Source organism: Papio anubis, chromosome 11, assembly GCF_008728515.1.
Source record: "Papio anubis isolate 15944 chromosome 11, Panubis1.0, whole genome shotgun sequence".
Lineage (NCBI taxonomy): Eukaryota > Metazoa > Chordata > Mammalia > Primates > Cercopithecidae > Papio > Papio anubis.
In genome coordinates, this window is record NC_044986.1 from 120,214,875 (window position 1) to 120,236,090 (window position 21,216).

The 21,216-nt window shown below is 47.6% G+C and overlaps 1 protein-coding gene across 8 annotated transcripts in view; it reads right to left on the reverse strand.

The window, feature by feature from the left end:
* Positions 1-9,249: 9,249 nt before the first annotated feature.
* The window catches only part of FBH1 (F-box DNA helicase 1), a 49,407-nt gene continuing 37,440 nt past the window's right edge, over positions 9,250-21,216 (reverse strand). For all 8 annotated transcript variants that reach the window (XM_009213914.2, XM_003903354.3, XM_009213917.2 and 5 more), the window contains 3 exons: positions 19,322-19,428; positions 10,251-10,382; positions 9,250-9,730 (listed from right to left, as the gene is read on the reverse strand). In XM_009213914.2, the coding sequence (XP_009212178.1) occupies positions 9,560-9,730; positions 10,251-10,382; positions 19,322-19,428 (410 nt within the window). In that variant the 3' untranslated portion in view covers positions 9,250-9,559. The remainder of the gene's footprint in view (positions 9,731-10,250; positions 10,383-19,321; positions 19,429-21,216) is intronic.

A 21,216-nucleotide genomic window follows, 5' to 3' on the forward strand; every position in this document is an offset into this window, starting at 1 on the left:
GGGGACATTGGGAGGACTCATAGGATCCCCCACCCTCCCTTGTCCTCAGAAGCAGCCCTCTGTTCTGCCTGACAGTGCTGCAACATTTCCTCCTGCTTGAGGGGTCATCTTGCAAAAGGAAGTCTGTTCTGCTGACGATTTTCTCCCCCTGCCCCTTCTGCATGGGGAGAAAACTTTGCTGAGAATCCCAATCAGACCCTCAGGATCCCAGGATTCAGCCCGTTCAGTGGGAACAACAGCTCCCAAGGCTGGGCTGGGCCCCGCTGCAAGCACCTCCACCCCCACGTCCCACCTGCGGCCTCCTCACAGGCCAAGCCCATAGCCAACGCCCAATGCCCCTGTCCTTCCTTCAGTCTCCTACACCCAACTCACCTTCCAGAACCAGATCAAGTTTACCTTCTCCAGGAGCCTCTGTTTTTTCAGTTTTGGGGTTTTTTGTTTTGTTTTGTTTTGTTTTGTTTTTGAGACAGAGTCTCACTCTGTTGCCCAGGCTGGAGTGCAGTGGCACGATCTTGGCTCACTGCAACCTCTGTCTCCCGAGTTCAAGCAATTCTCCTGCCTCAGCTTCCTGAGTAGCTGGGACTACAGGTGCGTGCCACCACGCCCGTCTAATTTTTGCATTTTTAGTAGAGACAGGGCTTCACCATGTTGTCCAGGCTGATCTCAAACTCCTGATCTCAAGTGATCCACCCGCCTTGGCCTCCCAAAGTGCTGGGATTACAGGCGTGAGCCACCGTACCCAGCCCCAGAGCCTCTGTCAATGACTCAATTATACAAAATCATTTGCCTCTGAGCCTTCATAACACTTATTATCTGCTCTATGCATGTGGCATCTGCAAAATACTATCTTTGTGCAGTGGAAAGAAGATAGAACTTAAAAGCCTGAGTGTCGAACATCCATTCTACCCTTTGCTGGCCCTGTCACTTGGAGGCACTACATGCACTGACATTGCCTCGTCTTTGCAGTGGGGATGATGGCACATGCACTCCCTTCCCAGAGGCGTGAGGGTTACAGGAGACCCTGGCATCTGTCTGCCCCTTCGCTAGCCACTAGAGATCCTGACAGTGAAGCCTGGTACTAATCCTCAAGAAGCTCACAGCCTGGTCAAAAAGAGAAGCATACCAGAACAAACACGAAGCAAAACCTTATGCCACAAGCTAGTAGATAATTGCAAGCACACACACTAATGAGACAAGCCCCGTAAAGGCAGAGATGGCTCCAAGGCCTGGAGGCTTGAGGAATGCAGGACATGAGCTGGAAGGATGGGTGGAATTTCAATAAATGGGCAGGGAGCATTCTAAATGGGGGAGGGATGGAGACAAAAACACAAACAGGAAATTGAGCGACATGTTCAGGAAAGACAGAGCATGGCCGCTGGGCAGCCAGGTCAACCGGCGGCAAGGTGGGGGTTGGCCGGGGAAGCACCGCGCCGCCCCTGCACACTCTGCATCCTTGGGTCCTGGGAGGGCTGCTCAGTAACTGGAAGGAAAATGAAACTGAAAAAGAGCAAGGGTCCAGTAGGGCCGTCAGCCCCAAGTTCCCGCTCAGCAAAACCGCTCCCTCCTGGTGGACGCCCTCACCGTGAAGGTCAGTGCTTCTCTTTCTAAAGCCGTCTCTTCATTCCTCTGGGCAGACAGCCAAGAGTCCTAGTTACAGAGGTGTGTAACTGGGTGCCATGGCTCACCTGCGGTCCCAGCTACTCAGGAGTCTGAGGTGGGAGGATCGCTTGAGCCCAGGAGCGTGAGGCTGCAGTGAGCAGTGATCGCGTGACTGCACTCCAGCCTGGGCGACAGACTGGGATTCTTGTCTCCAAAATAATTTTAAAATGGGGTGTAATCTTCAAAACCTTCTTGGAGTCAATGCCACCCAGAGGGTACTCAAATTGCTGCCAGCCTCCCTGGGCTGCAGGGGCTGCGGGTATTTTCCAAGTGTTCCGGGAAGGCTTGGTGGCTCCAGAGGCGCCTGAGGGGCCAGCACAGGTGAGGAGCGAAGAAGGAATTCTGGGTGCCTATCCCCGTCCTGAGTGATCACAGCAGCTGCATTTGTTAACTGGAAGTAAAATTAGGCCTAAAGAATTCTATGGCTAAGAACATCTGAAAGCCTTCCATACTATTAAATATTTATTTTATTGTTCATCCTGGACTCCACAGGCAATGCTTTAAAAAAAAAAAAAAAAAAAGTGATCTTTTGGAAGAATTCTAACTCCAACTCTTCACATAGCTATGGGTTTGAGATTGAACTTGAGTTTTCATCCAAGCTCTGCTCTGTGATACTGAGCACAGAGGGCCCAGCCCAGTGACTCTTCAGAGCCTGTCTCTTCATCTGCACAAGGCAGCTGTCATCTGCCTCCCAGGTTTGCTGTAAGGACTGAAGGAATTCACGTACACAAAGGTCCGATGGCATCTACCTGCAGGAGGCTCCTAATAAACATTGACTTCACTTCCTAAATGAGATCTATTTACTTACAGGGTAATCAGCACCTGCCCCTTCCTTCTCGAATACATTCCCACTTTTTTAGGATTTATTCTTTCATCCAGCCGTATGCATCATGGAAAGCTGACCTCATCCCAGGCTCCAGGACATAAAACCCTGATGATTTGAAGCCATTCTTCCTTACGATGATTGGCTTAGGAGTGGGCAGGTCGCCCAGTTCTGACCAACAGTATGTGAGTCAGCTGGAGAAGCCTGTGGGAAAGGCTTTCTTGCTCCCGTTCCCAGACCAAACCAGGTCCAGCTGCTTGTTCTCATGGTCCAACAACAAGCTGCAGACAGAGTGGGGAAGAAGGGAGTTGATTTCTGCAGCCAGTTACAGGGAGAAGGTCAGAGTAACTCACCATACTAATTTAAAGTTATAAGTTTTTTTTTTTTCAGTGCTTATATACATTTAAACCATATACCTTTGTGCAGGAGTACACCTCCAAGCTGAGGTATATTCCTCTGTTTAATCTGTCACTAGGGCCTGGGGTCTGGAAAATTACTTCACAGCCTTGGAACAATTACTTCATTTTTTTCTTTCTTGTTTTAGAGACAGGGTCTCACTATGTTGCCCAGGCTGGTCTTTGAACTCCTGGGCTCAAGCAATCCTCCTCCCTCAGCCTCCCAAAGTGCTGGGATTGTGGCCGTGAGTCGCTGCTCCTGGCCCAATGACTTCATTTAAAGTGGATCCTGGTACAAGGTGTAGAAGAACGCCTCCATTATTTTAATTAAACTCTAAGGTTTGGGAGAAAGCCCAGGCGGGGTCTTAATGGACTTGTTTTTACACTCTAGCCTTTGTCCTAAGGCGCCAGTTTCTCCAATTTTCCATGTTTAACTTGTATATTCCTCCGAGTTATAGTAAGGTGTTGGCAAAGGCTGGCTGCTCTGGTTGCTAGTAGAGACCTGGTCTGCCACACTCCTAAGAGACACAGAAGACCAGCCTACCTCTCCCTTGCCTCCCAAGACACTGCCCTGTCTGAATGCAGCCCTTGGAAGGGCTGCAGGTGGCTGGTCAGGAGAAGCCTGTCCAGTGACGCTGAAGCACCAAACATGAGCAGAGGAGGAAGGAACGCCTGGGAGCAGCTGAGCTGAGCCCCTGCCACCAGCCTCCTCCGCACACCCGCGGAATCAGCATTTTCTGCTTCCCGCCCCGTCCCTGAGAGTCTTGCTCTGGGGCCACTCACAGCCAATTAAGTAGGGTTGTTGTAAGAGAGTCTAAAATACATGGAGCTGGCCGAGGACGTGGGGCCGACCCCATTGTGTGTGTGTGAGGCCATGATTAAAGTGTTACCTGTCACCAGGTGTCGACAATTCATGGGGAAGCTCTCTCCATGTGACCTCCAGGCTACTTATTTTTTATTTTGTTGTTCATCCTGTACTCCAAAGGCTGATGCTATTTTTTTTTTAATGTGATCCTTTGGAAGAGTTTTAACTACAACTCTTCACTAGTGGTAGTAGAAATACCATGGGTATTAAAAACTAAAGCATTTCCTAATCTGTGGGGTCCACATTAGGAAGACATGTATTAGGAAAATGATTACTTAAAAAACAAAAAAAATTCAGGCAGGGCACAATGGCTCACGCCTGTAATCCCAGCACTTTGGGAGGTTGAGGCAGGTGGATCACCTGAGGTCAGGAGTTCAAGACCAGCCTGGCCAACATGGTGAAACCTCATCTCTACCAAAAATACAAAAATTAGCCGGGTGTGGAGGCACATGGTTGTAATTCCAGCTACTCGGGAGGCTGAGACAGGAGAATCACTTGAACCCAGGAGGCGGAGGTTGCAGTGAGCAGAGATCTCGCCACTGCACTGCAGGCTGGGTGACAGAGTGAGGCTCCGTCTCAAAAAAAAAAAAAAAAAAAAAAAATCAATCAGAACCACTGAATTGTACATTTAAAAAAGGAAGAAGAGAAAAATTCAGGATGTCAGCACTGTGCTGGCCGCTTCCTGGGGCCCTCAGTGAGTTCCTTTAAAAGACGGGCGTAGGGTGACAGAGGCCAGCCTGGAAGTGGACAGGAAACCCCAGCCTTTCCGCTGTGGTCCAACTTGGACTGACGCCCTCATGGCAGCCAGAGAGCCCTGCAGGGTTGAGGCAGGAGTGTGGCCGGGGTTAGTCTTCATTGTAAGACTGCAGGTCCCTCTACATGAGAGCGAGTTGGGCCAGGGCAGAGGCACGTAGCAACATACACAACTGGTCCAGGAGGCAGAACGGTGGAGGGTCGCGGGCGGGTGGGTGGTGCGTTCTGAAGGTTGCGTGGAGAGAGCTTCCCAGTGAACTGGCATGAAGAAAAGTGTCAGCCAGATGATGGTGCCGTTTCCGGAGGCGGGGAAGGGTGCATGGAGGAGCCAGCAGAGCTCGGAAGGAAGTCAGGGCCTGTGTCTGGGACATGGCAGGGCTGAGATGTCACGAAGACAGCAAATGGAGTGATCGACTGGCGACCTTGGCGTTTGAGCGGGAAGCCCCCGTCCCTCCATCTAACCTACCTCTCAGGCCAGGCCGCTAGGGATAAAACACACACAGGTCCCCGGTAAGGAGGAACACAGGGGACGGCACCCCCTGGGCCCTCTTGGAGAACCTGTCCTTAAGTAGGCTGGGCAGAGGGAGAGCCCCTGCTGGCTAAGGGACCCCTGCCCCCACACCAACCCAGCTGTGCAGAGGTGCCTTGGTGAGGGGTGTGTGTAGCACCATCTTCATGTCTGGGCAAGGAGCTGGAGGAACCCTGCCTGCCTCGGTTCAGACGTCTCTACCGCTCCCACTCACTGCAAATCTAGAGCGATCAGCTTCCAGGCTCTCGGTATACCCTACATTGCTAAAGTCAGGGGTTCAGGGTGACTAGGAAGGACTGAAGGGCTGGGGTCAGACTTGAAGATACATGATAAATTGCTAATAGTCTGATTCTAGAGGTATCAAAGTCCCTTTGTGATCCAGTGAGTTGCTCCCAGACCCAGACCAGACACCACTGCAGGAAGGAAGCTGGGCAGGCAGCGTGACGGTAACCCGCTTCCCAGGCAGGAAGGTCCCACAGGGTTGCTGCACTGCCTTAGGTTGATTAAGCTGTGTCTGAGTCCACCATGTGGCGTCTCTGCCTTCAAGCCTGGGCTGCTAAAGGAAAAACACCAACTAAAAGGATGGTGTTTGATTTCAACTGGGAGGGTGCTGCCCAGCACGCCTGTGTTTTCCATCACCTTCCACTCCATTACCTTCTATGTCCATCCCAAATGCTCGACCCAGCACTTTGGGAAACTGAGGCAGGAGGACAGCTTGACCCTAGGAGTTTCAGACCAGCCTGGGCAACAGAGCGAGATCTTATCTCTACAAAAAATCAGCAAAAATTAGCTGGGCATGGTGGCATGCACCTGTAGTCCAGCTACTTGAGGGACTGAGGTGGTACGGTCACCTGGGCCTGGAGGTCAAGGCTGCAGTGAACTGTCATTGCACCACTGCACTCCAGCCTGAGTGACAGAGTAAGACCCTGTCTCAAAAAAACAAAATTATTGGGTGAGAGCAACCTAAACTTGTTCCCTAACCACTTACAATGTACCCCTTTCTCCTTCATCTCTCCCGTCCCAATCCCTCTCACCTGGCTTCCATCTCTCCTGTCTGAATTTGCTTCCTCTCAACACATAACCCTGCACAAACCTCTCTCATTTTAAAAGCAAAAACCCCTCCCTAAGTCCACATCATCCCCTACCCACTTCTTGCCTCTGGCCAGCCTTGCTTCCTGAATGAGAACTAGTCTACGCAGTGTCCGTATCTTCCCCTCCCACTGGTATTTTACCGTTAGATCACACAGACACATCGTTTAGAGCCAATAGTCATGTAAGACACCTGCCAAAAAGCCCCTCCACCTGCCCATTCCCTCTCCCAAAAGAAAACATTTAGAAATCTTTCTGCTGAGTGTCTCAGTGCGTGTTATGTCTCTCCGAGATGTCTCTAAATGATGGGCTTGCGTGGGCTGCTGCTTCCATGTTTGAGTTTCAGGCGCTGTAACTGACTTCCTGCCACAGAGGCTGAGATTCGGCTCGTTCATGCCACATGTGCACACAGCATGTACCTGCAGTACATGCTCACCCTTATGAAGGCCACAAAAGCAGGCACACTCCACTGAATTGGCGAGTTCGGGGGTCAACTACAGTTCTCTCCTATACAACTTGTTGCCTTCCAGAGGACTAATCACTGCCTTTTCCCCCCAGGCTATGTCCACACTCTGTCACCCAGGCTGGAGGTCAGTGGTGCACTCATGGCTCACAGCAGCCTCAACCTCCCAGGCTCAAGCCATCCTCCCGCCCCAGTGTCCCAAGGAGCTGGGAACAAGGCATGTGCCACCACGCCTAATTTTTTTTATTTTTTGTAGAGATGGGGACTGCCTATGAGGCCCAGGCTGGTCTTGAACAATCCTCCCCTCTCAGCTTCCCAAAGTGCTGTGATTACAAGTGTGAGCCACCACGCCTGGCCAATGTGGGCCTATTTTCACCCATTATCCTGGGCATTTAATGAGTCATTTTAATCCAGAAACCCTTACCATCAGTTTCAGGTAATTTTCATAATTTAAAAAAATGTTTCAGCCGGGCGCGCTGGCTCACGCCTGTAATCCCAGCACTTTGGGAGGCCAAGGCAGGCAGATCACAAGGTTGGAAAATTGACCATCCTAGCCAACACAGTGAAACTTCATCTCTACTAAAAATGCAAAAAATTAGCCGGGTGTGGTGGCATGCCTGTAGTCCCAGCTTTTCAAGATGCTGAGGCATGAGAATCGCTTGAGCCCGGGAGGTGGAGGCTGCAGTGAGCCAAGATCACGCCACTGCACTCCAGCCTGGGCGGCAGAGAGAGACGCCATCTAAAAAAAATTTTAAAATTCTTTGACTCTGTTGTCCATTGTCCATTTTCTTTTCCTGCAATTCCCATTTACAGATGCTCAGCTTCTTAAACTGGTTCCCTAGTTTTGTTTTTGTTTTTGTTTTTTAGAGACAGGCTCTCGCTGTCACCGAGGCTGGAGTGCGGTGGCACAATCTCAGCTCACTGCGACCTCCACCTCCCGGGCTCAAGCCATTCTCCAGCCTCCGCCTCCCGAGCAGCTGGGATCACAGTCGCGCGCCACTACACCCAGCTCATTTTTTGTAGATGGGTTTTGCCATGTTGGCCAGGCTGGTCTTGAACTCCCAAGTTCAAAGCGATTCACCTACCTCAGCCTTCCAAAGTGCTGGGATGACAGGCGTGAGCCACCACGTCCAGCCTCTAACTACTTCTCAATCTTTGTTTTTGTTCTACTTTCTAGATTCTCAGCTTATTCTTGTAACAGTTCTACTGGCTTTCTTTCATATTTTTTTCTCCAAAATTTTTTTTTTTTTGAGATGAAGTCTTACTGTGCGTCCCAGGTTCAAGCGATTCTCATGCCTCAGCCTCCTGAGTAGCTGGGATTACAGGCGCCCACCACCACACCCGGCTAATTTTTGTATTTTTAGTAGAGACAGGGTTTCACCACGTTGGCCCAGGCTGGTCTCAAAATCCTGATCTCAGATGATCCACCCACCTCGGCCTCCCAAAGTGCTGGGATTTCAGGCGTGAGCCACTGCGCCGGGCCCCAAATATTCTTTTATACGTATCTATCCTGCTACTCCATGGAATGCACTACCTCCTCTCATTCTCGGAATGTGTTAAAGATATTTAGATGTTTTCCTGGACTCCCCCTCTCCAGAGCTCAGTGGTGCTCCACCATGAGGCTCCTCTGGATCAGCTGTCGCTCTTCTTAAACCCTCTTCCTCTCTTCACCCCAAGCCTCGTGTCTGCCGGCTTTGCTTCTCGGACCTCTGCTCTTCTCATTCTCTATCCTCTCCCGGATTAACTCGGCGAAACCCTTCAAACTGCACCACCACCCACACACCGACAACTCTAAAGTCCCCAGGTCCAGCCAGACCCTTTGCGGCATGACAGATGTGTTCACCCAACAGCCTCCTGGATGGTTCCACTCAACATGCTGAAAAACAAACTCATCACTGCGTTTACACAAACCTGCTTTAGTTTGCATTTTCCCTGTCTCAATGAAGACAACCTCTACCACAGAGTGTCCCTATCATGATCCCAGTACTCCAGAAATCCGACCAATTCTACCTTCTAAACATCGAGAGCAGAAGTTTCCAAACTTAGCATGCATGAGCACCACTTGTCAGGCTTGTTAGGTACCAACAGCTGGGCCTCAACCCTGGAGTTTCTGATCCTGCAGGCCTGATGTGGGGACTGGACATTTTTATTTCTAACAAGTTCCCAGGCGATATTGCCGCTGCTTGCTGGAACCACACTTTGAGAACCACCAATCCTCACATCCGTTCCCTCCTCACCAGGCCCCACCGGTGCTGTGGTCCAGCCCATCTGGGGTCATTTCTTGCTGAGATTATGATCCTGTTAGCCTTGTAATTTATCTGACCTCCTTAAAACATTATTATTAATTATTATTATTATATTATTTTGAGACAGGGTCTCGCTCTGCCACCCAGGCTGGAGTACAGTGAACTGTAAGGTGACCACGGCTCGCAGCCTCAACCTTGAGCTCCAGCAGTCCTCCTGCCTTGGCTGGATTCAGGGCTGGGGCTACAGGCGTGAGCCACTGCTCCCGGCCAAAGTCTCAATTTTGATGCCCCAATTCCCACCCAAGACGTCACGTCTCGTACTCTGCTTCCTGTGTCATGTGAACGGTGACAGTGCTGTAGGAAACAGTAAACGGGAAAAAGAGAAGGCTCAGAATAACAGTGCTGATGCAGTCATCACACAGCGGTATGCCAGTGCTATGGTGCCTGTTTAATTGAAATCTTGTAATAAAAGTTTAAATACATAAAATGTTTTTTTTTTTTATCAAAAGAACATCCCCCACTTCCCCGACCAGATACGTCTGGAGCGGAGGCAAGTGGAGACTGGCTGTCTGTAGGGAGTGGAGAAATGGCAGGTCCAGCTTGGGCTGGTGTCCTCTTCCTCAGAAAGTGCTGTGGGTGAACCCAGAGTCTCAGGGAGCGGGAGCCCCCTCGCTGGCTTTCTTCACGCGGGGTCCTCGGCCAGCTGCTCTGCACTGTGGAGAACGTGCGCCTTGGCCTCAGAAGACGAGGAAGAGCAGAGCCTCGTGCCGGGGCAGCACGATGTTCTCCACGGTGCGCTCCATAGCACGCACCTGCTCCGGGGAGGCCGTCAGGAACGCCAGGGGCCCGATGCGCTGCTCCGCGCAGGAGTGGCACAGGTAGCCCCCCTTGTTTTCCTTCCTGTTGCTCTGTGGTGATGGACAAGAAAGAGAGCTAAGGAGAACCACCAAAGAACATGGATTTTCCAGCAAAAAGCATGGAGTTACCATCACAGCTGCCCAGGGACAACGCATTTGAATTCTGATGTTTTCAGAGGGGTGCACACCCTCAGAGTAACACCTCCCACAGCACCACCATCTAGGTGGCCTCGACACCCCCAAATTCCCTGAGTGCAGAAACAGCCATTTATCCAGTTGAGATAAACAACCAAGAAAAGCTGTGTTGGGACCCCGGGGAACAGCTCTCCCTCTAAGTGTGTGTCACAACCCAGCCTCCCAGACCTATGGCTTCAGCACGGCCAGGCAGCATCACGTGCCCTGACCTCTGACCACGCAGCCGACCGCACACTTCTCGTGCCTCTCGTATGAAAAGCCCCTAATAAAGGATCACACAGCTCTCTCTTATCTCCCCACCTACAACCCAGAGAAGCATAAAGCTCACAAGCAAAACACGCAAATGGCTGAATTAAGTTCCAGACAGCAGACATACATAGGTGATGGGCAGCTTCTTCATGGTGAGGACGGTGTCGACAGGGATGGCATTGTTGCACTGTCCCACGCAGCAGCGCACCACGCCTGTTTTTAAGACGTTGCTTGTCAGCTCTGCTTGCAAGAAGTACTCCTGAGAAGGAAAGAGTGAGAAAGAGAATCATGGCGACACCTCCGCTACGGTCTGCTGGAAACACGGTGAGAACCCTTCAGATGCGCTGTAAGTCCCAGAAAGAGAAAAACACTGACTGCCCTGTTCTCCCTTAGTTTCTCTAACTTTTCCCTGCCTCCAAAGCTACCGACAGTCCAACTGACAGTCTGATTGCTTTTTAAATATATATATATATTTAATGGATAAACATGCAGAACTATTGCCTGTAATGACATTTCCAGAATATTTCTGGATTTTATTTTATGCTAAGGCATCCCCAGCTCAATCTTTAGAAAATTATTTGTATATTCACATTACAACCCAGGTAGGCAACACAGAGGACCTGAAGAAAACTTGCCCCAAACATCCCTGCACATTTCCACCGTCCCGTGTACTGGCTGTGCTAGTGAGCAAATGACACCCTCGCTAAGCCTGTCTTTATCCATAAATGCAGATGGCACGGTGCCAGCTAAAGGTGGCTGCTGAGGAGAAGACACCCCTCAATGCATGCAAAGCACTCATGCCTGGCAGGAAAGGAGCACCCAGAGGAAACGCCAGTGACCTCCCGGGCTGGAAACACCACAAGGACAGGGCACTGTCAGCTTCGCCGCTGCCCCATGGGGGCTCCACGTCACCGGCTGATCTGCTAGCAGGACCGCACACACCTGCTGCCCAACAAAGGACAGTTTCGTATTTTCTGGATTACAACCGGCTATTGATCTAATTATTCTACAATCTGTGTCCTACATTTTGATTTCTTTGGTCTTTACTCTTAGAGGGCCTGCCTACTAGGTATGAAAAAGAACTGAAAACCACCATGCAAACAATCAAGTTATGGCCAACAAGTACTAACAGCTGACGAAGTGAAATCATATCTGAAGTCACAGATTTTGCGGAAGTCCCTTCGACTGTCATCTCCATGTCCTTCCCCAGGGACAGCCAGGACCATGAACCTGGCGAGGTGCCTCCAACCCACTGTGAAATAGCTTCTTGTTTACACACATGTCCAAGGACACAGGTCTCCTTTTACAGGTGTCTATTTACATGAATGTTACACTTCTGGCTTCCTCCTCACCTAGTTGTTCTAAAATGCTGTAGGAGACTCAGTCACAGCACTCTCTTGTATTTTATTTACCCATTCCCTTGCTGTGGCTACCTCGGTTGTTTCCAAACTATTTCCAACAATGCAACAATGAACATCCTTGTACCCGACTCCCTGTCCACTCCAGAAGTTTCCCCAGGGCTGGGCTCTCAAACCATTTTTGATGCAGTTACCATTATAATGCTATACACATATAATGCTATTCCACACATATGGAAGAAAAGTTTCACAAAACATGATTTAACCTAACATGCAGTGTTCTCTGATTTCTTTAGATTTTATGCCATTTCACTCTTTTTAAGCCTCTCATAACCCACTAGATTAACTGTTTTTATTTATATAAATTTAAGGGGTAGGGGTCACACCTGTAGTCCCAGCACTTTGGGAGACTGAGGTGGGAGGATCGCTTGAGCCCAGGAGTTCGAGATCAGCCTGGGCAATACGGCAAAACCCTGTCTCTACCAAAAATACAAAAATTAGCCAGGCATAGTGGTGCACACCGGTAATCTCAGCTTCTGGGAAGGCTGAGGTTACAGTGAGCTGAGACTGTGCCACCGCACTCCAGCCTGGGCAACAGAGCAAGACCCTATATCTAAACAAACAAACAAAAAGAATCTAAGATTCTGTGAGACCAAGAAGCTGTCTTTGGCCAGATGTAGTGGCTCAGACCTGTAATCTCAGCACTTTGGGAGGCCGAGGCGAACTGATCACTTGAGGTCAGAAGTTTGAGACCAGCCTGGTCAATATGGGTGAAACCCCATCTCTACTAAAAATACAAAAATTAGCCAGGCATGGTAGTGCACGCCTGTAATCCCAGCTACTCTGAGGCTGAGGCCTGAGAATCATTTGAGCCCGGAGGTGGTGAGCCGAGCAAGATGGCACCATTGCACTCTAGCCTGGGCTACAGAGGGAGACTCCGTCACAAAAAAAAAAAAAGCTGTCTTTGAAACATAACTTCATGTCACTTAACACCTCAACAATGTAATAATTTCCTTCACTTTCCCAAAACTTAAAGAAACAAATGAACAAAACGGCTTCTGGTGATTCTATTAGCTGTATTTTCTAAGGGGGAGGGGTCAGAGAAAAAGAAGGTTGCCCTGTTCTTGGGAGATGAAGAGACATCATTCTAGGCAGCACAGGAAGCAATGGCTCGCTTTTTATCTCCAAAACACCCCCACCCACGGCTTCACTATTTTCAACACGCTTTCCTAGCCCCTGAACTACTGCCCAACTCGGGATCTTCATTATCCCCATGGCCTTCCCTCCTGGACAGACTGAATTCGACACTTCTGCAACAGGATATCCCCAAATTTATTCACAGGCTGTGATCAACAACAACAAAAAAGGCCAGACATGGTGGCTTACGCCAGTAATCCCAACACTTTGGGAGGCCGAGGCAGGTGGATCACTTTAAGTCAGGAATTCGAGACCAGCCTGGCCAACATGGTGAAACTTCGTCTCTACCAAAAAAAAAAAAAAAAAAAAAAACCAAAAAAAAAATTAGCCAGGTATGGTGGTGCACACCTGTACTACCAGTTACTGGGGAGGCCGAGACAGGAGAACCACTTGAACCCCAGGAAGCAGAGGTTGCAGTGAGCCAAGATCATACCACTGCCCTCCAGCCTGGGCGACACAGTGAGACTCTTGTTTTTTTTGTTGTTGTTGGTTTGCTTGTTTTTAAAAAAGCAGAGTGCATCCACCTCTCACAAGGTCTTAAAGCCTTAAAAAATCTGTTCCCACAAATAAACAGTTTTTCTGCGACTTCCTCGCAGGACGCCTGAGGCCAGACAGCCCAGCCCAGTCTCAGTAACCCGGAAGTATTTCTCTAGATTCTGTATTCTTTTCTTCTCTGGGGAAAACAAAATGTACGCAGCAACCAACTGACAACCTTCCAATTAGCTTTAAAAAGTCTACTTCGCTTTTTGTTTTTGTTTTTGTTTTTTGAGACAGAGTCTCGCTTTGTTGCCCAGACTGAAGTGCAGTGGCACGATCTCAGCCTACTGCAACCTCTGCCTCCCGGTTCAAGTGATTCTCCCGCCTCACCCTCCTGAGTAGCTGGGATTACAGGCATACGCCACTACGCCCAGCTAATTTTTGTATTTTTAGTAGAGACAGGGTTTCACCATGTTGGTCAGGCTAGTCTTGAACTCCTGACATCAAGTGATCCGCCCTACTAAGCATCCCAAAGTGCTGGGATTACAGGTGTGAGCTACTGCACTGGGCCTATTTCACTCTTATGCATACAACTGGTGGAACTCTAAAGTGGTAACAATCTCCATGAAGAAATTGGCCATATCTAGAAAAGTCACACTTGGCCAGGTGCAGTGGCTCATCCCTGTAATCCTAGCACTTTGGGAGGCCGAGGCAGGGCGGATCACTTGAGCTCATGAGTTCAAGACCAGCCTAGGCAACAGGCAAAACCCTGTCTCTACAAAAAAATACAGAATTAGCCAGGTGTGGTGACACATGCCTGTAGTCCCAGCTGCTCGGGAGGCTGAGGTGGGAGGATGGCTTGAGCCTGGGAGGCGGAGGTTGCAGTGAGCCAAGATTGTGCCGCCATACTCCAGCCTGGGTGACAGAGCCAGACCTTGTCTCAAAAACAAAACAAAACAAAAACAAAACAACTGAAAAGTCACACTTGCATTTATCTTTATCCAGCAATTCCGCTTCTAGAAATGCATGCTGAAGATGCACTGGCAAAAACATAAATGACCTGTGCATAAGATTATGCAATGCGGCATTATTAATGAAAGCAAAAGGCTGGAAGTGACCATGTCCATGAGCGAGGATGGCATAAATCACGGTGCATCAACACAGAACACTACGCAGCTGACGAAAGGGCGAGAGAGCTCTGTGAGCTGATAAAGAGGGATTTCTTGATTTGGGTAGGACAATAAATAAAAGAATAAAAGGCCAAAAAATAAAAGAGTAAAAAATAAATAAAAGAGTGATTCCCATGAGTGCTTCTAAGTGACAAAGCAAAGTACACAACAGTGTATCTGAAATGCTACCTTTTGTGGAAAAGGAGAATACGAAAATACCTACGAATTTGGTAATACTTGCATAAAGAAACACTGAAGGATTAATCGCTAATTGTTGAAAATAACTACCAATGGTGGAGGCAGAGAACAGTCTGAAGTGAAGAGGGGGTAATGAGACTTCTCTCAGCACAAAGTTTTGACTTTGTTTTGTTTTGTTTTTTGTTTTTGTTTTTTGATACAGGGTCTCACTCTGTAACCCAGGCTGGAGTGCAGTGGCGCAATCTCAGCTCGCTGCAATCTCTGCCTCCCGGGTTCAAGCAATTCTCCCACCTCAGCCTCCCAAGTAGCTGGGGCTACAGGTGTGCACCACCACGACTAGCTAATTTTTCTGTATTTTTTGGTAGAGACAGGGTTTTGCCATGTTGGCCAGGCTGATCTCTAACTCCTGATTTCAAGTGATCTGCCTGCCTCAGCCCTGCAAAGTGCTGGGATTACAGGAGTGAGCCACCATGCTCAGGCACAAGGTTTTGACTTTGAAAACATTAACAGGCCTTACACATCAAAAAAGACCATTAAATCAAAAAGAAGCAAAGCAATCTCTGTAGCTATTATAAATAAAATACATTTCTAACTGCAAATTAAGTTGGTAATAAAACCACAAAAGCAAAAAGGACTTACTTTAAGTAGCTTCAGAACATGATAAATAAATCATTAATGGAGAAATGGAGCTGTTAGGAAATCTTCAAGTCCAGTCAGTATTCCATTAATACCGGCATTATTTTGAAGATTATTTTTAAATACATGGAATAGTATCAATAAGTAATTAATAAATACTGTTAGGAACCAAGATTTCAGTTTATGAGAAAAGATTCAAGTGTAAGAAAAGTAAAATTCCTTTTGTGTTAAATGTGAACTAGATTATGGAACACAATTCATGAGGGCTGAACGTGTGAAGGGCTAAAGCCTCTGATAATGCAGATACAGTGCAGTTTTTGAAACCCAGGAGAATGAAGAGAACATGTGTAAAAAGTATCATTTTTCAGCACTTACTGATGGCAGTGCATACCTGGTTAAAAAATAAATAACAAAGGCGCAGCTGTGCAACAAAGCAAGGTAGTGCCTATCTGTTGAGATGGCAGTTACCCTCAGAAAGCGGGGGCGGTGGGGGGGTGCTACGATGGCCAGGGGCCACCAGGACAGCTCTGTGATGGCTGGCAGATCCCATCTTCTCATCTGGTGGATGCTCGCAACATCATCATTTTAAACTGCATTATGCTGTTTTTTATATTTGTGTTATATTTAAAAACAAAATATTGAAATTTGCCTGGTGTCACACCTGTAATCCCAGAACTTTGGGAGGCTGAGACGGGAGGATCACTTAAGCCCAGGAGTTCAAGACCAGTCTGGGCAACATAGTGAGACACTGTCTCTACAAAACAAAAGAACAAACAAACAAACAAACACCAGCCAGGTGTGATGGTGCACGTCTGTGTTCCCAGCTACTTGGGAGGCTGAGGTGGGAGGACTGCGCCTAAGCCCAGGAGGTTGAGGCTGTAGTGAGCCATGATCGTGCCACTGCACTAAAGCCTGGGCAACAGAGTGAGGCCCTGTCTCTTTCAAACAAATAAAGTTTAAAAACTGGGATTGGAATTATCAGTATGAATCACTGGTTTTTTTCTTTCTTTTCAAAAAGACACATTTCCTAGCTGTGCCTCTTCAAAAGATGAGCAATCAGCATCACTAACAGTGAAAAACCAACCCGCTCCCGTGAGCCTCCTTATGTGGCAAAGCACACAGCCCGCTCCAGCCTCCCATGGGGTAAGCCTGCCAGAGACGCAGGCTTGAATCTAATCAAGCCTCTACAGCTAACTTCCAGTTACTGGAAAGCCAGGACAGGCAATGGCAGAACAAGTTACACAACCACGCCAGGAAGCAAACTAAGAATGGGAACGCTCTATAGGATGAATAAGCCAGTTTCTGCAATGAGACAAGAGCATGGGAGAAGTGGGGAGGGAGTCCTGCACAGCTCTCTATTAAGTAACTTAAGAGACAAGCAATCAAATGTTGGTTTGGACTCTGACTTAACAAATCAACTGTAAAAAAGCATTTCTGAGACAATCATAAAAGCATAAGTATGGATTGGGTAGGAGAGGCCACATATTATAATATAAAATATGAAAATGGCACGGTAGTTATGGAAAAAAAAAAAGTACCTATTTCTTGGAGATGTGTACCTATAGGTATATGTACATGAGTATTTGTATATGAGTGTTCAGTGTGTTGCTTTCTTTACTTTTTAATGTCTTAAAATTTTCATAAGCAAAAATGAAAAGTCCCGTGTAGCCCATGTTTGTGAGATGGTATCACTGCTCGGTAATACCCCGCACATTTCTACCAATTGACAACGTGGTTTTGTTACAGGCCTGACCACTTCTGTAACACGACTTCCATGAGAAAACCATACTAGAGGGTCTAAAAAAGCACTTATAAATCAAAGTTTATGCAAAAATGTTTGTATAGGTAGAGTTCATTTGTACATAATGATTTATTATGCTTAACTCCTGGGGATACTGGTTTAGAGATTTTTTAAGGTCACACTTTTCTTTAAACCAGAGGTCAGCAAAGTACACATGGGCCACATCCAGACAATGCCCGTTTCTGTGAATCCATTTTATTGGAACACAGCCACACTTGTTCGCTAATGTACTGTCAACAGGGACTCTCGCATTACAGCAGCAGGGCTGGGTAGCTGCAACAGAGATCATGTGACTTACACAGCCTGAAATCTTTGCTGCCTGGCCCTTTGCAGAAAAGACGATCCATGTGCCAGTAAAGATGCAACCAAAGAAAAAGGGCTTCAGTTCTAAGCTCTGACACTTAAGCTGTTGCACTCAGTGAAGCCCAGGTAAAAAGTTGCTTTGGGAAAAATGCATCAGATTTCAAATTCTGGAAACATTCCTATGGCCAAGTCAGTCTACCTAACAGAGGCCTGGAGGAAAAATGACAAAGGAGACACAAAAAATGTGATAAATATGCAAGCTAATCAGTTTTATGCAAGAAGCTTTTGCCCTCTGATGAGTCATTGTAGAGTATTTATTTGCAAAGCTTCTCCCTTTTAAGTTTTGATATTATCTTCCTCAAAAATGTGAAGAGAAATCCTATTTGTTCACTTTCTTGTCCGTCTCCCCACCTGGATGGGCTCTATGAGGGCAGGAATTTCCCTGCCCACTGTTATGCCCCAGTACCCAGAAAGGTGCTTGGCAAGTGTTAGGCCCTCGATAAATATTCCATTATGAGCATCAGGGATCTACTACACTTAATACCTCTGAGAGTTGAATATCATTTACTCAAAAGTGGTGACCGCCCACCCTGCCTGCACCCTGTGGTTCAACCCCAGAGCACGTACGGCAGTACGGCATGGCTCACCCCATAACAGTAGGCAATATGGAACTGAGAATAAACCATCCTGCTACACACAATCTTTGTTTTGGAGACAGCTAAGCAAGAAAGAGTATTTATATTAACTTTTACACTTAAGTTTTAGGTTTCAGGCTTAAATATCTTGGGTTCAGGGAGAGATGGACTAAGTAGTAACTATTAGCTCAAATTTCTGTTCTAGTTTCTGACGGGCTGAAAAGACTAAATGGTTTATACTCCAGCTGTTTAGGCAGAACAAGAGATAAAAATAAGTAGAGTGTGAGAAGGTGGTGTGTGGGAAGGGTAAAGAGTGAGTGCTGACCAGCTCACTTTTCCACATGTCTGTGACAAAGGCCAGGTACCTGAACACTTACTCTCCCCGGCAAGGATGTGTTCTTCTGAAATGTCTATTGGTAGCAACAGCAGATGCCATTTCAAAACGGACTAAAGAGTGAGAGGGAGGAAGGCTGGGTGCACAAAACCTTCCTGGCATTTTTTCCCTATGAATATTGAGTATAGGGGCCAAGCAAGGTGGCTAACACCTGTAACTCCAGCACTTTGGGAGGCTGAGGCAGGAGGATCACTTTAGCCAGGAGTTTGAGATCAACCTGGGCAATACAGCAAGAACCCATCTCTAGAAAAAAAAATTAAAAACTAGTCAGGTGTGGTGGCATGCGCCTGTAGTCCCAGTTACTCAGGAGGCTGAGGTAAGATAATCACTTAAGCCCAGGAGTTTGAGGAGGTTACAGTGAGTGATGACTGTGCCACTGCACTCCTGCCTGGGTGACACAGTGAGATCCTATCTCAGACGAAAAAAAAAAAAAAAAAAAAGAACTAATTGAGTAAGGGAGAAATTAAGAAATACATGACCACTGCCGGTATCTTTTTTTTGAGACAGAGTCTCACTCTGTTGCCCAGGTTAGAATGCAGTGATGCCATCTTGGCTCCCTGCAACCTCTGCCTCCCAGGTTCAAGTGATTCTCCTGCCTCAGCCTCCCGAGTAGCTGGAATTACAGATGCATGCCACCACACCTGGCTAATTTTTGTATTTTTAGTAGAGATGGGGTTTCACCATGTTGGCCAGGCTGGTCTCAAACCCCTGACCTCAAGTGATCCGCCCGCCTCAGCCTCTCAAAGTGCTGGGATTACAGGCGTGAGCCACCGTGCCTGGCCCACTGCTGGTATCTTAAACAGAGCTTTTTAAACTGAATTAGGAAATGACTTACAAAAGAACCACATTTTTGTTTCCTTGGTTAGAACACTTCTTATACTGGTCATCGGCCTTTGCACATGCAAGCAGCGTTTCTCTTCCAACCCAGGATCCTGATCCGAAGGCCTCTGAAGGCTCCAGGTCAGCCCCTCATGCAGACTAAATAACATTCAATGGCATCGAGTTAGCTCATGCTGCCCGTTCCGCTTACCCCAGCCAAAGTCAAAATGTTTTCCAATGATTTGGTCATGATGAGACGCTTCTTGGCTCGAGTTACTGCAACATACAGTAAATTCCATTCATCCTCAGAAAATGACTCTAAACAAAGTAAAGGGGAAAAAATTCAACTAAAAAGCCTTACAAAAGCTTACAAAACCTTATGTCTCATCTAAATGTTTACTAGCCCCCATCCATTCCCTGCAGAAAACCACTCAACATTTGTTGGCTGTAAATACAAAATTTTCCTACAAATGCCAGTTCCAAAAACAAACCAAATCCCAGCAGACTAGTGGCACAAAATACTGGGTTTTATTTAGTCCTGCTACATAAATCCTGGGAATGTGTTAATTGGTTATTCGACACCCGCAATGTGCCAGATGGCTGTTTACAGTCATTATGCCAGTTCTCACAAAAAGCCCATGAGACAGCTGGGGAAACCGAGGCTTAGACAGGTTAAGTCACTCCTACAAACAAGGCCTTGGCTAATCAAGGGCCTGGGAGCTGGACCGAGTCTGCTTGTCTCTTTCCATTTCCTTACACTGCCTCTGGACTGCCAGACTCCCATTGGAAATGCCTGACACTGTCACGGGACAACAAGGAAGACACACAGGTGTGCTGTGTGCTGTGTGTCTGTGCTGCCCAACTGCACCTCTCATCTCCCATCTCGATTCACCACACAATGGCAGGAACTCAACAAAGAGCAGCAGACCCAACGGCGTGCAAAAAGCTGCAGAATTGTACACTTTGGATGGGTGGGTTGTGTGGCATGTAAATTACATGCTCCCCAAAAAATTACATTTGTAAACATGTAAACCAGAAGGGCGAAAAAGGTGATACTATAGTAAACTTCTCCATGGCCGCCTCCCTTCCTCTCTCCACTCCAAATCATGTTCTATATTCGCCAGCAGTCACGAATGCTGTGGTTTCCATTTTCAGCATGCCAATGTGTGCTAGGCCCCAAATTTCCAACCTACAGTTAACAGACAGCTTTGTTTGTTTGTACATAAATTTCAAACGGTTTTATTCTAAGATTTAAAATCAAAGCAACAGCACTGATGCTCAGAGTACAAATTTATTACAAAGCAGCTTTGAGTACAAATTTATTACAAAGCAGACAAGGCCAGGCACGGTGGCTCACACCTATAATCCCAGCACTTTGGGAGGCCGAGGCGGGTGGATCACCTGAGGTCAGGAGATCGAGACCAGCCTGGCCAACATGGCGAAACCCCGTCTCTACTAAAAAACAAAAATTAGCCGGGCATGGTGGCACGCGCCTGTAGTCCCAACTACTCTGAGGCAGGAGAATCGCTTGAACCCGGAAGGTGGAGATTGCAGTGAGCCGAGATCGCACCACTGCGCTTCAGCCTGGGTGACAGAGTGAGACTCCATCTCAAAATAATAATAATAATAACAACAACAATAGCAACAACAACAACAAAGCAGACAAATGTCTGTGGTGGCTCACGCCTGCAATCCCAGCACTTTGGGAGGCTGATGTGGGAGGATTGCTTGAGCCCAGGAGTTTGAGACCAGCCTGAGCAACATAGTGAGACTCTCGTCTGTACCAAAAAAACAAAAAACAAAAAAAAAAACAGACAAATGATACAGAATGCTTACTACTTCTCCTTTTGTGACTTTCTTATCTCTTTAATAAATGAAGAGGAATTAATTAAAGGAATTACTTGGTAAGCAAGTAAACTATACGTTAAAGCTTTCATGAGGCTGGAGACTCAAAGCCTGATGATGAAAAACCTGGAGCTGAGAGCAACGCGGGGCTCACAGGTGGAGCTGAGAGCAGCGCGGGGCTCACAGGTGGAGCTGAGAGCAGCGCGGGGCTCACAGGGCCACCACAAACATCATCACCCCACACGCAGCCCCCAGAGGGGT